Source organism: Balaenoptera musculus, chromosome 3 (assembly GCF_009873245.2).
Source record: "Balaenoptera musculus isolate JJ_BM4_2016_0621 chromosome 3, mBalMus1.pri.v3, whole genome shotgun sequence".
In the NCBI taxonomy this organism is placed as follows: Eukaryota; Metazoa; Chordata; class Mammalia; order Artiodactyla; family Balaenopteridae; genus Balaenoptera; species Balaenoptera musculus.
Genome location: NC_045787.1, coordinates 58,381,948 through 58,401,281, shown reverse-complemented (window position 1 = coordinate 58,401,281; position 19,334 = coordinate 58,381,948). Strand labels below are relative to the sequence as shown.

At 36.5% G+C, this 19,334-nt stretch overlaps 1 protein-coding gene across 8 annotated transcripts in view; it reads left to right on the top strand.

Moving 5' to 3' along the window:
* The window catches only part of POC5 (POC5 centriolar protein), a 36,399-nt gene extending 17,435 nt beyond the window's left edge, over positions 1 to 18,964 (top strand). For 3 of the 8 annotated variants that reach the window (XM_036849155.1, XM_036849156.1, XM_036849158.1), the window contains 7 exons: positions 229 to 405; positions 2,008 to 2,112; positions 3,736 to 3,915; positions 5,389 to 5,542; positions 9,762 to 10,045; positions 15,694 to 15,870; positions 18,168 to 18,962. In XM_036849155.1, coding sequence (XP_036705050.1) covers positions 229 to 405; positions 2,008 to 2,112; positions 3,736 to 3,915; positions 5,389 to 5,542; positions 9,762 to 10,045; positions 15,694 to 15,870; positions 18,168 to 18,311 — 1,221 coding nt within the window. In that variant the 3' untranslated portion in view covers positions 18,312 to 18,962. Of the gene's footprint in view, positions 1 to 228; positions 406 to 2,007; positions 2,113 to 3,735; positions 3,916 to 5,388; positions 5,543 to 9,761; positions 10,046 to 15,693; positions 15,871 to 18,167 lie in introns of all 8 variants that reach the window. The other 5 variants (XM_036849163.1, XM_036849164.1, XM_036849161.1 and 2 more) reach the window with 4 other exon arrangements.
* Positions 18,965 to 19,334: the final 370 nt, after the last annotated feature.

Below are 19,334 nucleotides of genomic sequence, written 5' to 3'. Positions count from 1 at the left end.
TCATACAAAGTAACTTAAAATAGGGGAAAAAAATCATGTCCTTAGTATGGAGAATGTGAACTAAGAAGAGCTGTGACTGTTGAACTTGCAGATGTTTTCATTAGTGGATTTTTTTTAATAGCTCTTATGTTGATCTGATTTTTTAAAAATTTTTCTTAATTTCAGTGTCATTTTATGAAGCGGTATTAAGGAACAGACTACTTAATTGTCAGTATATTTATTTTTCAGACAAACGTCATATCTGAACTAAGTAAATGGAGACTGAATTTTATTGACTGGCACCGAATGGAAATGAAAAAAGAGAGAGAAAAGCATGCAGCAGATATAAAACAACTGTGCAGCCAGATCAACAGCTTGAAGGAGCTGCAAAAAACCTATGAAGTCTCCATTGGGAGAAAAGATGAGGTCTTCTTTTTCATACTGCTTTTTAACTGAGATTCAGTAAATGTCTTGCTAGGTAATAAATGCCAGGAACTGATTGTTTAGATCATTACAAGATACAAAGGGAAGATCATTTCAGAAACTGGTAGAATAATAGATGCATAGAAATAAGATTTATTCTTCACGTTAAATGTGCCAGGATCGTGTCATTTTATCTTTGCCATCATGTTTGGTGTGCTTTAAGAGTGCATATTAAGTGTGGGAACACTAGTTTTTACTTCCCAATCTTTTCTTCCTAACTGCCCTTAAGAGAATGTCAGGGAACCAGCATTACCCACATTTTAAACCATCCTTTCGGAGGGGCGTAAGTATCCCACATTCTATCTGTGATATGTCTTTATTCATTAATGAAGTCCTTCATTTTGTTGATAAGCACAAGAGCACTGTTTATTTCACTTTCTGTCAGCCTCTTAAGAACTTGAGAGTAGGGTTCAAATTTGTGCTAATTTTGTGCTTCCCAACGGCACCTTGAACAAAGCAGATGGGCAGCAAATCTGTAGCTCCCCCAGGAGGATGGTGACCTTCAGAGAAGAGGGACTCACAGCAGACACCTCAGCTACTTGTTTGCAGATGCAGCACTCACTGTTTTAATGAACTAGATAAGATTATCGGTTTTTTTTAAATATACTTTTTTGGGGGTGTTATGGGGTGCAGTGTAAAATTGATCATTTTACGTAGTTTGCTTTTTTGAAACAATAGATACTAATGTTAGTCATTTTCTCTATTACCCTCAAAATTCTCTCCTAAGGTTTTAAAATATTTTATTAAATTTACTTTTTTTATTTCAAAAGTGTCACACGCAAAGAGTATATATGCATGTCCAGTTTTTGAAAATAAAGTGAACAGCCATGTGCCACTACACAGCTTAATGGACTATTACTAGTATCTTAGAATTCCTGCCCTTTTCCACTTTTGAAAATTATTTAAAGAACCAGAATAAATGTCTCTCAGTAAATATGCCTAATTTACCAAATCTCTTTTTAATGGGGCCATTTTTAGATATATATTTCAGTTACTCAGTTCTTTATAAGAGAGAATATTATCTCGGGATTTAAAAGCCTTCATAGATTTTTTTTTTAAAAAAGAACAGGAATAATATCACTGAAAAAGTACATCAAAGTGTAACAATTATTTGCTTTTATGAGTTTGTTGAATCCAGAAAATCATTAAACAATTATTGAGAAACTTCTAATCCAAGGTATTGAAGGTATTTAGGGACTAGAAAGATATTTTAAACCTGGTCTCTGCCCTCAAGTCTAGTGAATAAAAACATTTTGTATACGTAGTAAAACTCTCAAATGTATGGTTGTTTTTCTTGAATTAAATTCCAGTGATCATATTAATTTTCATATACTGTATATAAACATTTTACCGATTATTACCAGGATACACATAATGAAGATTTCTTTCCTCTTTTGTTCCCCTTCATTCATTGATAAGTAGTGTATTCATATGGGAACGTTTTTTTAATGAGGTTAACTGGATGAACACAGTAGTGATCCGTAAGTACTCTCTCCAGCATTTTTTGATATATAAAAAAACCAGTTTACTAATTGCTGTTTACAGGTGATTTCTAGCTTGTCTCATGCCATAGGCAAGCAAAAGGAAAGGATAGAGTTGATGAGAACATTCTTCCGCTGGCGAATCAGCCATGTCAAATCCAGACAGGACGTAAGTGTGAAAAAGAAAAGCAGACTGACACTTATTAGACTTCTGAACCCAGAAGCATTTAGAATCATGTATTAGAACTCTTGTTCAAGTCAAAGAAAAATTTTTTTAATAAGTCAAAATGAATTAACAATTTAATGTTACTCTTGTTTTAAAGGAACTTGATTTTGGTATGGTTTGGGAAAAATACTTCTTATATTTTATAGACTTATTGATATATCATTTTCTACTTCATAGTAGGTTGATAAGGACTGTACCTAAATTACAGATGTCCTGGTGGTGGAATCCCCTTTAACAGATTTGACTTCAGATGTTATCACATGAATTTATCACCTTTAGCATATCATATGCTTTCTATATTATTTCTACTTCTAAAATGCCTGAATATATCATCTTCATAAAGAGGCAATACTATATCTATACATTATAAAATTGCATAAACGTTTGTTGCATAACTTGCCTTAATAAGAATTAAAGAAATCCATGTCCATAAAGCTTTTTAAAAATTATCCTTAGTTTATATATAAACTTGAATATCTTTTATTTTAATTAAGTGAGCTGAATCAGTATATCAGTATAAATATAAGCTGAGAATAGTAAATTATTGTATCAGAAGTAGAAAAGTATGAAAGTATATATGTATCCCACAAGAAGGCAGAATACAGAGACTCAAAGAGTGTAGGGGATGGAGATTTTATATATATATATATATATATATATATATATAATTTTTTTATATATGATGCCCATGTGAGTCATGGAGTAATCTTTGTGCATTTAGTTCTAAGAGACTAATATTTAAGGAAAAGACTGTTACTGTCATGGAATAGGATTTCTCCTTTAAGAATACTTATTAGTGCTTTTTTAAAAAAATTAATCCCAATAGATTAAATCTACATTAACCATATTTAAAAGAGCTATTTAAAACTGAGTCATATTTTGAAAGTTATTTATTGGGTGACATAATGAGAATATGTTCAACTGTTAGTTGAAATAGTTGAAGTTGCCATCAGTTTTTGAATAAAAACATTTTTTAAGAAAATCAAAAATTGGAAGTGCTCCTTCAAAAGAATTTAAATTCATTGATAAAAGAAGAATAGCATATGTTCCTACTAGGATCATTTTGGTACTAAATATGATGGTAAAGTATGTAAATTAAATTAATCTGCTTATGGTGGTGGCCACCAAGCTGTAGAGGAAGCAGGGCCATCTGGAGCCACGGTCACCACCCCTTCTGCCTTCCAGCTCCTAGTCCTGTTTTCAGCTAAAAGGTCATGTGAATTCATAACCAAGATGGCAAGGGGCAAATTAACTCATTTTCTTTCATTTGTTTTTTTGTTTTCCCCCTACCTTGATTAGTTGCATAAAGCAATGATGTAATGGATAAGAGCTTAGGCTCTGGAATGAGGCAGGGTTGGCTTTTCCCTTTCTGCCTGTGTGACCTAGGCAGGTTGCTTAACCTCTTTAAGCCTGTTCTCCCATCTGCACATGAGAAGAACACTGTTACACAGTATTAAATGATAACGCATGTACCCTGCTTCCCTCAGGCTTATATTTTTTGTTATTACTGCCAGTATATTTTACCAGTCCACTGTGTTTTTGAGGTTGTATATTACTTTCGTTTAGGTTTATGAAAGTAAACTAGCTGACCAGTACTTCCAGAGAACTTTACTGAAGAAAGTCTGGAGAGGCTGGCGGGCCATAGTACAGAAGCAGTGGAAAGAAGTGGTGGAGCGAGCTTGCCAAGCAAGAGCTGAGGAAGTCTGTGTCCAGATTTCCAATGACTATGAAGCCAAAGTTGCTGTGGTAAACTTTGTTTTATTTTCACTTTTTTTAATAAAAATAAAAAAGATGGGTAGCATCACTCACTGTTAGTTTACAGTTAGGCAGAGTAACCCATTCCTCCAATTTCATTCAGTGCAGTGTGGGTTCAAATGAGACTACTGGGAACGAACAGTACTAGTCAGACTTACAGACTATTTGTTCTTTTAAATAGTTATAACTTTGACCTCCAAACCTGTGTTAAATCTCTTGCATGTACATTTCTCTTGGAAATGTAAATCAGCCACAGACCCTTACATCTCTAAGAAAGCATACTTTCTTAGGCTTCTTTTGGCCTTTATTTAGCCAGAAATAAAGACCAAAAACAAAAGTGTTTATCCTGATGTTATTTTAAATATACTATGTTTTTATAAGGTTGGTATAAAGTGGTTGTATATAAATTGACGTTATTTAGACTTATAACAATATTAACATTGTTTCGTGGGAAAACGTTTGAGACCCAAAATGAAGATAAAAACCATACTAAAGAATGCAGTAGGCCTCTTGAAATCAAATATTAAGAGGAAAAAAATTTTTTTCATCATTATAACACTAAATTCTTAAAGTTTTATTATGCAAATAATTTTCTGCAATTGAAAATGACATGCAAAAAAATGCAGTCCCTTTATTTTTTTATTTTTTTTAATTTATTTTTATTTTTTTTTTTTTTTGGCTGCATTGGGTCTTCATTGTTGCGCTGGGCTTTCTCTAGTTGCGGAGAGCGGGGGCTACTGTTCGTTGCAGTGTGCAGGCTTCTTATTGCGGTGGCTTCTCTAGTTGCAGAGCACAGGCTCTAGGCGCAGGGGCTTCAGTAGTTGTGGCGCACGGGCTTAGCTGCTCCGCGGCATGTGGGATCTTCCCGGACCAGGGCTCGAACCCATGTCCCCTGCATCGGCAGGCGGATTCTTAACTACTGCGCCACCAGGGGAGTCCCATGCAGTCCCTTTAGATCTGGTCTGTGGGAAAGTGTTGTACCTAATGGCACTTTGCACTTTAAATTCTATAGATAACATCTAGTAAAAAAAAAAAAAAAAAAGAAAAATCTGTTACTGTTGCAGGCATTTAGTTATTTTTTTCTGAAGAGGTGAGGGCTATTTGGGGCTCTTAATATTTTTCGTTTAGTATCCTACATAAAAATTTTATGGTGAGAAATAACATCATTTTGTATAATTAGAACACATCAATCAGGATTGGGACTGGTGTAAAATTCCCTTTGTTTAAACCTTGACTTTATGGTTAGGAATGAAAATGGTTTGTTGATGGAGACAATAGAGGTTAGATGTATCTTTTAAAATAAATTGAGACACAGCAGAAGAGGTATGTGGTAAAGTGATTTTAGTATTTCACACAAAAATAACTTCACAGTGTAAGTCTCTTTTTTTTTCTTTTTAAACAATAGATATTCTTCCTTGTGTCTCAATTTTTTTCTCTTCTTTTTAAAAATTTTCCTGATTTTAGTTATCTGGAGTTTTGGAAAATGCAAAAGCTGAGATCCAAAGGATGCAGCATGAAAAAGAGCACTTTGAAGATTCCATGAAGAAAGCTTTCATGAGGGGTGTATGTGCATTAAATCTTGAAGCCATGACTATATTTCAAAACAGAGGTGATACAGGTTAGTATTTTGTTTAAGATTCTCTGCCTACTTTCAAAAAGGATTTAAGGAGATTTCAGTGATTGGTGTGGTCTGCAGTACTAATTTTCTGCGGTACCTATGTCTTATCCAGGCACTGCTATTTTTAATATCATGGTGTTATATCCAGTTTTAAATCTGCCATGAAAATTCTCTCAGTCATGGTTACTTACAGTGTCTTATATCTGATCAAGTAAACTGTTAACTCAAGTATTTAGGCTCAATGTTATAATAATGCTTTGAATGTGTAACATCATTTTGAGGCTTTTTAAACTATAATGGTAATGCCTTTAAGTATAAAATTTCATTTCTGTTTTTTTCTAAGTAGCCAAATTCCTTAGACTGTTTTCATTATTAAATATTTCTTGTCTATTCCTGGTTTCCCATTTTTAAAAAATTGCTTGTCTTCCAGTGCAAGAGAGTCCTCAACTAAAACTCATTTTCAACAAATATAAATATAGGCCTATCTATAGAAGTTGAGTAAAATAATTCTATGTCAAGAAAGGTCCATATATTGGCTAGGATCTGAGTGGCTTTTATCATCCACATGGCTTAGAACAGCTTTGCCACCAATTTACAAGAAGGCCTATTTTCCTCACTGGGTTTTAGTTTTCTTCTCTGAACAAAGAAGATAATATGAATCTTCCTTACCGGCTTCATAGAGGGTTCTTGTGAGAATGCAGTGAAATATAATTGAAAGCACTTTACAAGACAAAAAATACTTTAACATGTAAGAGGATACTCATGATATAATTATTGCAGTCTTAAGTCAGCCTCCAAAGTTTCATGTAAACATTGAACATTTTTGCAGTATTTCCTCGTATTAAATCCTGTTTGAAACTCAGTTTATTTATCAGGACAGTTTCATTTTGTACCATCATTAATATGATTTCATTCCTGTGAATAACTTGTCTGTGCTTGTTATGCCCTCATTTTAAAGCATCAACAAACAGTTTTTATTTCAATTGTGTGCACTATGGACGGTAGTGAGTTAAGGCAAATCGTTTTCTTTCTGAAGCAGTCATGGTGTGTGGCCCACATGCAAGTTAAAAACTTAGAATCATAGAATCTTGAGGCTGAATGGTTTATCTTGCTAATACCCAAATAAGTACTTGATTTCTCTAGTAAATTGTTTTTTAATTGAGTATTAATGCTAAAAACAAACTTACCATCCCCAATGATTGGATAGTCTGCTTTCGGTTGTAATTGTTAGCAAGCTGTATATATTAAATTGAAGAATTTAATTATCTACTTGTAACAGATACTGGGTTTCACAAGTACAGTGAGAAATTATGATCATTAGAACTTGCTACATTCAATTGCAAGAAATCTATTTCTCATAACCTACTTAAGAAGGTTACAAAATAAATTTATATATAAAAAAAAAAGGTTATGAATTTACTTAGGACAGTGTTTTACCACCTTAATAAATTTACCATCTTAAATTTTAAGTTCAAATACAGCTATGTCTCTTACAGGCAAATATCCATAACAGGACTTGGAGAAAATGTATTCTGATAATTATACAACATGATTTATTTTGCTCCTGTTGCTTTTAAGTCTACTGTCATCTGCAGCTAATGCCAGGTTCTGGGATCCCAGCTGTTTTGAGTGGCCTTGTGCTTTGCTTTGTTTTGTTTTGTTTAATTTTGGCCGTGCCGTGCGGCATGTGGGATTCTAGTTCCCCGACCAGGGATCAAACCTGCACCCCTTGCATTGGATGCACGGAGTCTTAACCACTGGACTGCCAGGGATGTCCCCTTGTGCTTTGTTTACCATAACAATGGGGAATAAAGATAACAGGACTAGTAAGACACATGTTAGCAGTACACACTAGTGTTGATGGAGCTACTAAAGGCAAAAGTTCAGTGTAATGTAATGCTGGATTTGCTCTGTGATATTTGTCTTGTGGCATTTTAATAACAGCTATTAAAATAAATTTTTAAAAATTCTCACAAGAGGGACTTCCCTGGTGGCCCAATGGTTAAGAATCCACCTGCCAGTGCAGGGGACACGGGTTCGAGCCCTGGTCCGGGAAGATCCCACATGCTGGAGAGCAACTAAGTCCGTGCGCCACAACTACTGAGCCTGTGCTCTAGAACCTGCATGCCACAACTACTGAGCCCTCATGCCACAACTACTGAAGCCTGTGCGCCTAGAGCCCATGCTCTGCAACAAGAGAAGCCACCACAATGAGAACCCTGCGCACCGCAACGAAGAGTAGCTCCTGCTCACCACAACTAGAGAAAGCCCATGCACAGCAACGAAGACCCAAGGCAGCCAAAAGTAAATTAAAAAAATAAATTTATTAAAAAAAAAAATTCTCACAAGAAAAAAAAAATTACTTCTGGCCCCCTTAAAGCAATTGTTTTTTATAATGCAGATTTTAATAATACAATGTTTCTAATGTACTGCTCTACTTGTTAAAGCAAAATAAATATTTTTTTTTTATCTCTTCTGATTCTCTGCTAACCATAATCTGCAGTGCATCTCATGTTGTAAAATATCCTAATAAATCTTATAGCTTGGATAAAAGTTTCTATAGCTTGGATAAAAGTGTCTATAGAGGTAGACAAAATATGTCAATACAAATGGCCTTTAAAGGGATACCTGCCAATTTTTAAAGTAGTTTTAGGAACAGTAGAAAAATGCTTTCCAACTGAAAAACATAACCCAATTAAAGCGAGAATAATTACTATACTGGTTCCACATCTGATAAGTCTGCCACCCACCTAAAAAGAGAGACAATCAGTCACTTTCTATGAAAAACATGTTAAAACTCAGTGTGTATGTGTGTGTGTTTTGTTTTCAAAGCAAAAGCAGTATTTTATGTTGAATTCATCTCTTTCATCAAATTATTTCAAAGGACCTATGCATTATAATCCTCATTAAACTTTGTTAATGAAGTAACTATTGCTCTATTTTATATAAAGATAGTCTAAGACAAGAACTTATACAGAAGTCCAAATTTCTGGATAGAACTTATACAGAAGTCCAAATTTCTGGAATTTCTGGAATGAGGACAACATGGAAAACCTTTTCAACATAGGGCTACATAATGCCCTCTATTCATATATTCTGAAACATCTCAGTGACTGAATATTGAAATCCTCACCCTGATGTTTGGTACCAGGTAGTCTTTTTTTTTTTTTTTTAATTTATATATTTTATTTATTTATTTTTGGCTATGTTGGGTCTTCGTTGATGCACACGGGCTTTCTCTAGTTGTGGTAAACAGGCTTCTTATTGCGGTGGCTTCTCTTGTCGCGGAGCACGGGCTCTAGGTGTGTGGGCTTCAGTAATTGTGGTGCACGGGCTCTGTAGTTGTGGCTCACGGGCTTAGTTGCTCCTGGACCAGGGATCGAACCCATGTCCCCTGCATTGGCAGGCGGATTCTTAACCACTGTGCCACCAGGGAAGCCCTGAAGATGTAGTCTTAAATGGAAATTTTAACCAAATTCTAATACTGGGGGGGGGGGGCAGAAATCTAGAATGGGACCCTTCATCCTGGCTTCTGGAAGCTGACGTTATTTATTCCTTTGATCTAAGATTAAGGTTCAGTTTTGAGAGAAGGTTTCTATATATGTGTCACTAAAATCAGTTAAGTGTGCAAATATTCTCTTAGTTCATGACATATAATCTACCTGCAAGAACTCATTTCTTTTACAGTATCAAAAGTAAAGATTTTAGTGTTACTTATTGATTTATTATTGTTTGCTGAAAAAAATCTAGAATTAAAAATACATTGGTTTTGTTAGGCTAAGAGCAATAGATGGTAAATGAAGAGGGTATGGTGATATCAGAAAATTATTCTAAAGATCTAAATACCAGGCCATTTATCAGGATAGTTGTATTAAATAATGCAAAGAACATAAATCTTTAGGCACAATGTGACCATATTATTATAGTGGTTGTAAGGTCCCAGCTGAGTACATAATTTCTTTTTTTACGTAAGAGCAAATCATTCATTAGCTTTCACATGTTGAAGGAACTGGTCTGAAGTCTTTAGTGGTTAATGCTGACATTAACCAGTTAACACTGACAAACTGCATTAACCGAACAGTGTTAACCTATCCAGTATATGACACAGTTCTACATTTCTGTTGGACCACATTTTAGAGATTATGTATTTTCATTGTTAGGAAGATTAAAGTAATCTTAACTTGGAAGAGTGTTAATGGAATTAATTTGTGATTTATAGGGACAGACTTCACAAATAATAAAAGGGAAGAGTGTGGTCCTGGTGTTCAAGGAAAAGAACATTCTTCTCATTTGGATCCTTCAGCTCCTCCGATGTCCTCAGCGGCTGCAGTGCCGCCGTCCCCGCCAGCGGCAGCCCTGGGAGCCACCTGCACTGCTGCCTTTCCCTCTGCTGCTTCCATCACTCCTGCCGGGGCTGCTTCCACTTCCGCTGTTCACCTTCCTGTTTCTGCTCCTCATGGCGCTGCACCGACAGCTACAGCTTCCGCTACACAGGAAGAAATGGTCAGTACAGTTAACTCAGGTGCCTATGTTGGGAAAAGGGTTCCAAACTTGTTTGTATATTGGCTATTTTGAACTCAGAACATATTTTCCCATGGAGAAAAAAGTCTATATGGTCTTTAGGCCAATCCACAGAAAATATTTAATACACAAAGTAGCTAAAACATGAATTTGTAATGAAAAGAATACCTGAAAATTCTATCACAGTAGTGATAATTAAACAAAAATGAAGAACTTTTTAATTTTAAAGGAAATTAGTGGGTATTTTCAAGGGCTTAGGAGGCTAATGGCTTTTTTGTATATTCTTATTTAACTACAGCTTCCCTTTTCCTGGATGCAGACATATTAACACTACTCTGTAGTGACTCCATCTTGATTAGGTTTTAAGTTTTCATTTATAATTGGAATGAAGATAGGAATTGTTCTTCCTAAAGTCACTAGCTGCTAATAGAGGAGTCCATAGAGGGGGAAGAGTACTGAATGAGGATGGTGTATTTGTAGGAGAATTTACCTGAAGTTAAATTAATCAAGCTATTAATATGCGTATTGTGGTTTTGACTTCTCAGCCTCCTGTTGTTAAACCTGTATTCAGTGTCTCTCAAGTGAAGGGCACAGGGATACAGGCCAAGCTTATGAGACTCACCTCTGCAGGTCTTTTTTTTTCAAAAACCCTATGCCCTTCTTCCCTACTCTGGCTTGGATCTGGCACAAAGGCATGTACAGTTCTATAAAGGTGCTGGGATGATTCAGATTTGCTTGTCTCCCTCTCCTCCCTGACCCTAACCACTTACGTGAGAGGAAGGAAGATGGCAGAGTAGGTTTTAGGTCTTAATTAAGAGTTACAGGGACTTCCCTGGAGGTCCAGTGGTTAAGAATCCGCCTTCCAATGCAGGGAAAATGGGTTCGATCCCTGGTCGGGGAACTAAGATCTCTCATGCCATGGGGCAATTAAGCCCACGTGCCGCAACTACTGAGCCCACGCGCCTCAACTAGAGAGACGCCTACGTGCCTCAGTAAAGATCCTGTGTGCCGCAACTAAGACCCAACGCAGCCAAAAAAAAAAAAAAAAGAGTTAATGCAGGCCATTAGAAGGTGCCGTAGTGCTAGGCAGCTCTCTGCAGCTAAGGGATGCATTGAGTCAGCCAGACAATTGATCATCTGAAGTATTCCAGCCTTTTGCTTTTCTTTTTTTTTTTAATTTATTTTTGTCTGTGTTGGGTCTTTGTTGCTGCACACGGGCTTTCTCTAGTTGTGACAAGCGGGGACTACTCTTTGTTGCGGTGCGTGGGCTTCTCATTGCGGTGGCTTCTCTTGTTGCAGAGCACGGGCTCTAGGCTCACGGGCTTCAGTAGTTGTGGCACGTGGGCTCAGTAGTTGTGGCACGTGGGCTCAGTAGTTGTGGCGCACGGGCTTAGTTGCTCCGTGGCATGTGGGATCTTCCCAGACCAGGGCTCGAACCCATGTCCCCTGCATTGGCAGGCGGATTCTTAACCACTGCACCACTGGGGAAGTCCCTTGAATTTCTGCCTTTTGGAAGCTACTAACTTTGGGGAAAAATATGTTGAGATCTGCTATTTTGCATTTCTTAAATATGACTTAAGAGAAATTTGAATGTGTGGGGGAGTTTTGATTTAGAAATAAGACACTAAAATTCAACCCTGACATGCGTGCAAGCTGTGTTTAGTTTTCATGATTACACATTTTGAAGTGTGATCCTATACTGATGATCTCATTTAAATAAAGACAGTGAGTATTTATTTAAATTTCTGGTTTGTCATTCATGTTGCATATCCAGATAACACATAGAGCTAGATTTTTCAAAATTCCCTTCTTAAAATATGACTACACCATTTGTACATCTGGGTTTATATCTGAATCTGAACATGCATAAGGAGAACCAAATGAATGAGTGTACTTACCACTTTATTTTTTATTTTATTTTTTGAAACAATCTGGTCACCTGAGATAATTTTGAAGTCTTTGAAACCTGAAAAACACAATATTATATAGACAGCCCTTCTTCTTCCCCCACCCCTCCAACTACATCCTGCTCCTTCAAAACAGACACCCATTCAATTTCATTCACATAAGTACAGCATTTAGGGTTAGAGAGAGAGAAAGGAGAATCACAAGTAAATCAATCTGTAAGTGCCATGCTAGTTTTCTTCCTTTCTTATTTAATACTCAGATTTACCTCAAATATGTCTTCTTGTTTTTAAAAAGAACCATATTGACAAAAGCAAAAACAAATACATTACTTGGATTACTTACCTTACATGAAACCATTATTGTTGGGAACAGGAAAAGAAGAGAGATTTGTGATCCAGGCCTGGCTATCTTTCTCTTCATTTGAATCACAGAGGCTTCCTATGAACATTCAAAACTTTTTCTAGTCTTCTTCAGTAATTTCCAGTAGCTAAAAGGAGGTGTGTGTGGAAAGTAAACTGCAGAGAATCAGGAGACAAATAACTGGAGAAGGGAGGATTACCATTCCAGTGAAAGAATATTTTCACCTGTAAAATTATTTCCTTTCTGCAGACATCATCAGTATGTTAAATAAAATATCAGAATTTCATGGTGGAAAATATTTTCAAAAAACCTATGTGCTGGGCTTCCCTGGTGGCGCAGTGGTTGAGAGTCTGCCTGCTGGTGCAGGGGACACGGGTTCGAGCCCTGGTCTGGGAGGATCCCACATGCCGCAGAGCGGCTGGGCCCGTGAGCCACAATTACTGAGCCTGCGCGTCTGGAGCCTGTGCTCCGCAACAGGAGAGGCCGCGATGGTGAGAGGCCCGCGCACCGTGATGAAGAGTTGCCACAACTAGAGAAAGCCCGCGCACAGAAACGAAGACCCAACATAGCAATCAGTCAATCAATCAATTAATCAATAAAAAAATAAAAAAAATAAAAAAAAAATAAAATAAAATAAAGTAGTTTAAAAAAAAAACAAAAAAACAAACAAAAAAAAAAACCTATGTGCTCGCTTCGGCAGCACGTTTACTGAAAATACATGTATATTAAGCAGTTATACAAGCAAATGTACTATTGCAGTTCACAAAGTTGAACAATAGATGGCACTTTACTTTTTCTAACTCCATTTGAAATAATCGAGGGGTTTTAATTGGATTTTTAAGCTATTCAGTAAAGTTTCTCTTCTAACTTTGCCCTTCATCTGAACAGAAAGTGAAAGGCTAGCATTAGTCAGTTGGGCCTGATCTCCCTGTTTCATAAATGAGGAAATTGAGGCTTAGGGAGAGTAACTTGCCAGTGGACACAATTACTAATGCAACTGTAATTCAGACTTTGACAGTCTGGCTTCAGAGCCCTGTACTCTCAACCAATAATCTGCATTGTTTCCATGTCAGATATTAAGATACAAATATTGGGATTTTTTAAATAGGTCATTTCCCTTTTTTTTCTTACTCCTTTTGATTTTTGCCCAGCTAATGTAATTAGTTGATCATGAAAAAAAACAAATGAGTACCTGTATGTGTTACTCCTGACGTGAATGTAATCTTTCTGGTGTACTGTCCAGCGGTCAGCAACAGAAACTGTAAAACCTGACATTACCTTTTGATATGATCATCTCGCTTTTTTTTTTTTTTAATTTTATTTATTTATTTATTTATTTATGGCTGTGTTGGGTCTTTGTTTCTGTGCGAGGGCTTTCTCTAGTTGCGGCAAGCGGGGGCCACTCTTCATCGCGGTGCGCGGGCCTCTCACTATCGCGGCCTCTCCTGTTGCGGAAAACAGGCTCCAGACGCGCAGGCTCAGCAATTGTGGCTCACGGGCCTAGTTGCTCCACGGCATGTGGGATCTTCTCAGACCAGGGCTCGAACCCGTGTCCCCTGCATTGGCAGGCAGACTCCCAACCACTGCGCCACCAGGGAAGCCCGATCATCTCGCTTTTTGCAATACATTCTACAAATAACTCTCAAAGGAAAAGGAAAATCCAGGAATTCCTTGGTGCTCCAGTGGTTAGGACTCTGTGCTTTCACTGCTGAGGGCCTGGGTTCCACCCCTGGTCGGGGAACTAAGATCCCACAAGCTGCGTGGTACGGCCAAAAAAAAAAGAAAAATCCTTTTTTTTTTTTTAAATTACAAAAATTTGCTATATATAATAGGAAAAGAACTGGGACAGTTAAACTGCAGTTTGTTGATATAAAAACTCTCATTAAAAATGATAGCTGGGGGGCTTCCCTGATGGCGCAGTGGTTAAGAATCCGCCTGCCAATGCAGGGGACACGGGTTCAAGCCCTGGTCCAGGAAGATCCCACATGCCGCAGAGCAACTAAGCCCGTGCGCCACAGCTACTGAGCCTGCACTCTAGAGCCCGCGAGCCACAACTACTGAGCCCGTGTGCCACAACTACTGAAGCCCGTGCGCCTAGAGCCCATGCTCCGCAACAAGAGAAGCCACCGCAGTGAGAAGCCCACGCACCGCAACAAAGAGCAGCCCCCACTCGCCGCAACTAGAGAAAGCCCGCGCGCAGCAACGAAGACCCAACACAGCCAAAAATAAATAAATTAAATTAAAAAAAAAAAAAAAGCTGGTCTCATGTATAAAATTGATAACTAAGAAGAACCTGCTGTATAAAATAAATAAAATTCAAAAAGAAATGATAGCTGGTCTCTATTCATGAAAAAAAGTATATTAACAATGCCATAAGAAAAAGGGGAGGACACAAAAGCATATGAGTAATGATGATTTATCCATAAGGGTCAGGAATTCATAAAACAGATTAGCGGTTCAAGAATTAGGGATTGTTTGGGAAGGGAGATGGGTATGACTCTAAAGAAAGGACAGGGACTTCCCTGGTGGCGCAGTGGTTAAGAGTCCGCCTGCCAATGTAGGGCATGCGGGTTTGAGCCCTGGTCCGGGAGGATCCCACATGCCGCGGAGCGACTGAGCCCGTGGGCCACGGCTGCTGAGCCTGCGCTCTAGAGCCAGCGAGCCACGACTGCTGAGCCCGCGTGCCACAACTACTGAAGCCCGTGCACGTAGAGCCCGTGCTCTGCAACAAAAGAAGCCACCACTTCAATGAAATGAAGAGTAGCTCCCGCTCGCCGCAAGTAGAGAAAGCCCGCACGCAGCAACGAAAACCCAGTGCAGCCAAAAATAAAGAAATAAATAAATTTATAAAAAAAAAAAAAGAAAGGACAGCACGAGGGAGAGCTTTGTGGTGATGGAATAGTTCTGTATCTTGATTGCAGTGATAGTTACAGGAATCTACACATGTGATAAAGTGACATAGATCTATACACAGGCATCATTCCAACATCGCCTCCTGGTTTTGATATTGTAATTATACTGTAATTATATAAGATGTAATCATTGCAGGAAACTGGGTGAAGAATACACAGGACTTCTCTATGCTCTCTTTGCAACTTCCTATGAATCTATAATTATTTCAGAATAAAGTTTTAGAAGTTCCTAAAATCCTATAAAATAGTTGGTATACCAAGGTTAAAGGGGTGTTTGGTTTTATGTTTTGCTTTTTGCCTTATTGTTTAAAAATTTTTCCCCATGTTAGAGTTGGTTGCATATACAATTATTTTAAGTGCCAGTGTATTTTCTTTATAAGTTATAGAAGCAAAAGTACCATAAATTTTGCCATGGGTTTTCTACCAACTGAATATTTCTTTGTTTTTTAGTATGGGCCCAGGGTTGTGACATCAGCACAACAGAAAGCTGGAAGAACAATCACAGCCCGGATCACAGGGAGATGTGATTTTGCTTCAAAAAATAGAATCAGTAGCAGTTTAGCTATAATGGGAGTTTCTCCTCCCATGAGCTCCGTCGTTGTGGAAAAACATCATCCGGTCACAGTGGTGAGTCTGCCTTTGATAACTTCTTGTCAAAAAATCTTTTTCCTGAGAGTTGATAGACTAATAAACACTTAAATGACATGTTGAGGAGAAGATCAAAATCCATGACAACTGGTACTTGTTCTGCCTTTACTATTACAGTCTTTATATACTTATAATTATCACACCTGCTTTAAATCTACCTTTCCTATTTCAGGAAATTAATTTCAGAAACATTGTTTCTTCTCAGTAGTATAAAAATTATCAAATACAATTAATCCAGTGTATTGATGGCCAAAAGGGTAAAGTATATAAATGATTTCTCATTAATTAAAAAAAAAAAGACAAAAACTGTTTACTCATTAAGTGCTGTCCATGTAGCAGATTTTTTACTATAAGAAACACCTACTTTTATGGTTTTTAATTTTTCCTCCTTTTTTTATTTTTTGAAGTCTTCTACGTTTTCAAATATAATTGTCAACGTATTTCTAATTTGGAAAAAAATCAGGTTGCAGTAAATTCATGTGATATAAAGGAAAGTACATGGAATTTAAGCAAAAAAAAAACAAAAAAACAAGAAAATCTGAGTTAGTGCCTCAGTTTCGCTACTTACTGCCTTTGTGATTGTATACAAATCAAGTAAAATATTTGAGCCTCCATTTTTTCATGTGTAAAACGGGAGCAATAAGAGTACTTAGCTCCTAGAGTTATTGTCAGGATTCAGGATTAAATAAGATAACATGAAAATTAAATGAGATGTGTAAAGGCACTTTGTAAATTGTAAAGCCATAAGCAAATTTAACTTAATAAAAGTTACTAGAGAAGGATACACTGGATATCTCTGTGTTATTTCTTACAATCACATATGAATCAACAATTGTCTCAAAAAGTTTAATTTCTAAAAGTTACAAGAACATATCCCTAAAGAGAAACAAGGATTGATTTTAAAAAAGAATGCCCTCTATATAAATTCTCAGTGTTAAGCAACATTCCTGTCTGCTTAATATGTCAAAAAGATAAAAGGAATGATTTTAAATCCTTTTCTTTTCTGAACACTAGATTGTTACTAGATGATTAAGTCAAAAGAAGCTGGATTGATTGTTTAAATTTAGCTTCAGGTAAAGTGTGACCACAGTGAAGTGGCAGACTGAGATGGAGGTACCAAGTCCAAACAGAACACATCGAGGGTAGAGGATCATCTTAGCCTTCATAGGTTGGACAGCCTCTGAAAGTCCTTAGATGACTTCTCTACGTATTTTTGAAAATGTGAGATTAGGTATCAAAGATGAGAAGAAATTAACTCATTTCTATTTTTATCAGCACATATGATGTTTATAAAGGGATAGGGGGAGAAAGACTGTCCATTCATAAGGTAAGGGAGATATAAAGAGAGCACACATGTATTTATTTTTAATTCAGACAACCTGTTTTTTTGTACTGATTGGAATGATATTTTACAGAAGAAAAACCAAGGAACTAAAGACTTACAACCCCTGTTTCTGATATTTATCTCTCAAACTGCCCTTTGTTTATTTAGTATGTTCAATTACTCTTCAGTAATTGGGCACAAATTCAATAGCCATAAACTGCTTCCATTATTACGTACTTTGGATTGTGTAACAGGCACAGTGGCAGTCCTCTGTACTATTTTTATTTTTCATTTTATCCCAGGATCCTAAGAACTAGAACTACTAGAAACAGTTATTACTAATAAACCATTCATCACATTTCTGACACTTGAGCCCCATCTGCTGCATAATTGCTTGCTCCTAGTGCTGCTTCATCCTGTGCCATGTTTTGTAGATCATGATGCCAGTGGTACCACGAATCTGTTTCTACAGGTTCTCTTGCCTGTCATCCCTAAGGAGAAATAGCTCTTTTGTCAGGGTCAGATTAGGTGGTTAGCAACTAAAATTGCATCCTAGTTGCAAGAATCTCTCCCATTTGTAATGGTTATCCAGTTATTTATGTACAAAGAAACATTTATATAAAATACTTTAAGAAAAGAGGTTATTTCTCCTTTTCTTTAAAGAGAAAACCTTATTAAAGCAGAATCTGACATGAGGATCTTTGTTTCAAAAAATTCCATTCATTTATTTTAAGTAAAAGCTGTATCGTAGAGCTTTTGAAATACACAGTGAATGTTTTGATATAATATATATAATTTTACTTCAAGTATTTTAAAGATGACTTTTCTAAGTGGAAGACCCTAATAGGAATCTACATGTACTAATGTTTGTTGGGTTAATTTATAGATAATGAAATGACATTTAGTATGTATAATTTTATTGAATTGTTGAAGCATATTTTTGCCTTTTCAGCAAACCATTCCGCAAGCTACTGCAGCAAAATATCCCCGGACCATTCACCCTGAAAGTAGTACCTCAGCTTCCAGATCTCTCGGAACCAGATCAACTCACACCCAGTCTCTCACAAGCATTCAGTCCATAAAAGTGGTTGACTAAAATGAATATGTTCCTATTGAGGTCGTTTAATTCTTCTGGCTTTACTAAGAATTAGAAGTCTTTAGTTTTTAAAATTTCATATTCTTAGAACATCATGGATACATCATGTTCATTTCCTCGAAATTACAAGAGACTTTTTCAAGCTGTGCCATCCTTTGTAACTGTATGTAGGATTATTTTAATGTTTTTTATATAAGCAATTAAGTAAAACTTTTTTAAATTAAAAAAGAAACTAGCCTTAATTTTTTTAATAGGTTCAACCTGTGACCGATTATATCATCAAAGTATATAAATCCTGTTTTTGCGGTGTTATTTCCAAAAGGCTAAATCATTTCCAATGTTACCAAGTAAACTTTGAGAGAGAACTTTACTAAAAAAATTATTTAAACTAATAGAAAGTAAGGTATTTTTATTTGAAAATTAAAAAAATAAAAGCCCAGAGTAATATCTTATCACAAAGTTTTTTTGTGACTTTAATATATTAGTCCTCATTTTTCTGGGGCTCTAACAATTAAAAATGGGGGAATAGCAATACCTATGAATAATTTTTAATGTTAAAGGGAAGAAATATTTTACTAGCACAATAACAGAGTTACAGAAACACCAAAAAGAAATTTCCTATTGGGACTTCCCAGTCCAGTGGTTAAGACTTCTTCCAATGCAGGGGGTGTGGGTTCGACCCCTGGTCAGGGAGCTAAGATCCCACATGCCTCGTGGCCAAAAAACCAAAACAGAAAACAGAAGCAATATTGTAACAAATTCAATAAAGACTTTAAAAACGGTCCACATCAAAAAAAAAATCTTTAAAAAAAAAAAAAGAAATTTCCTGTTAGAATGATCCTATTTCAAATGTTCTTTCTTACCTTTTTGAAACTCTATAGCATTGAAATTTTTTTTGCTCTGAACATCCAAACATTGTCCTGTGATGGTACAGGCCTGGACAATTCAGCAAACCTTCACTGGATTTCCCAGTGAAGTCAATATGTCTTGGGTTTAACTTTGAAACAAATTAAAAAATTTAAA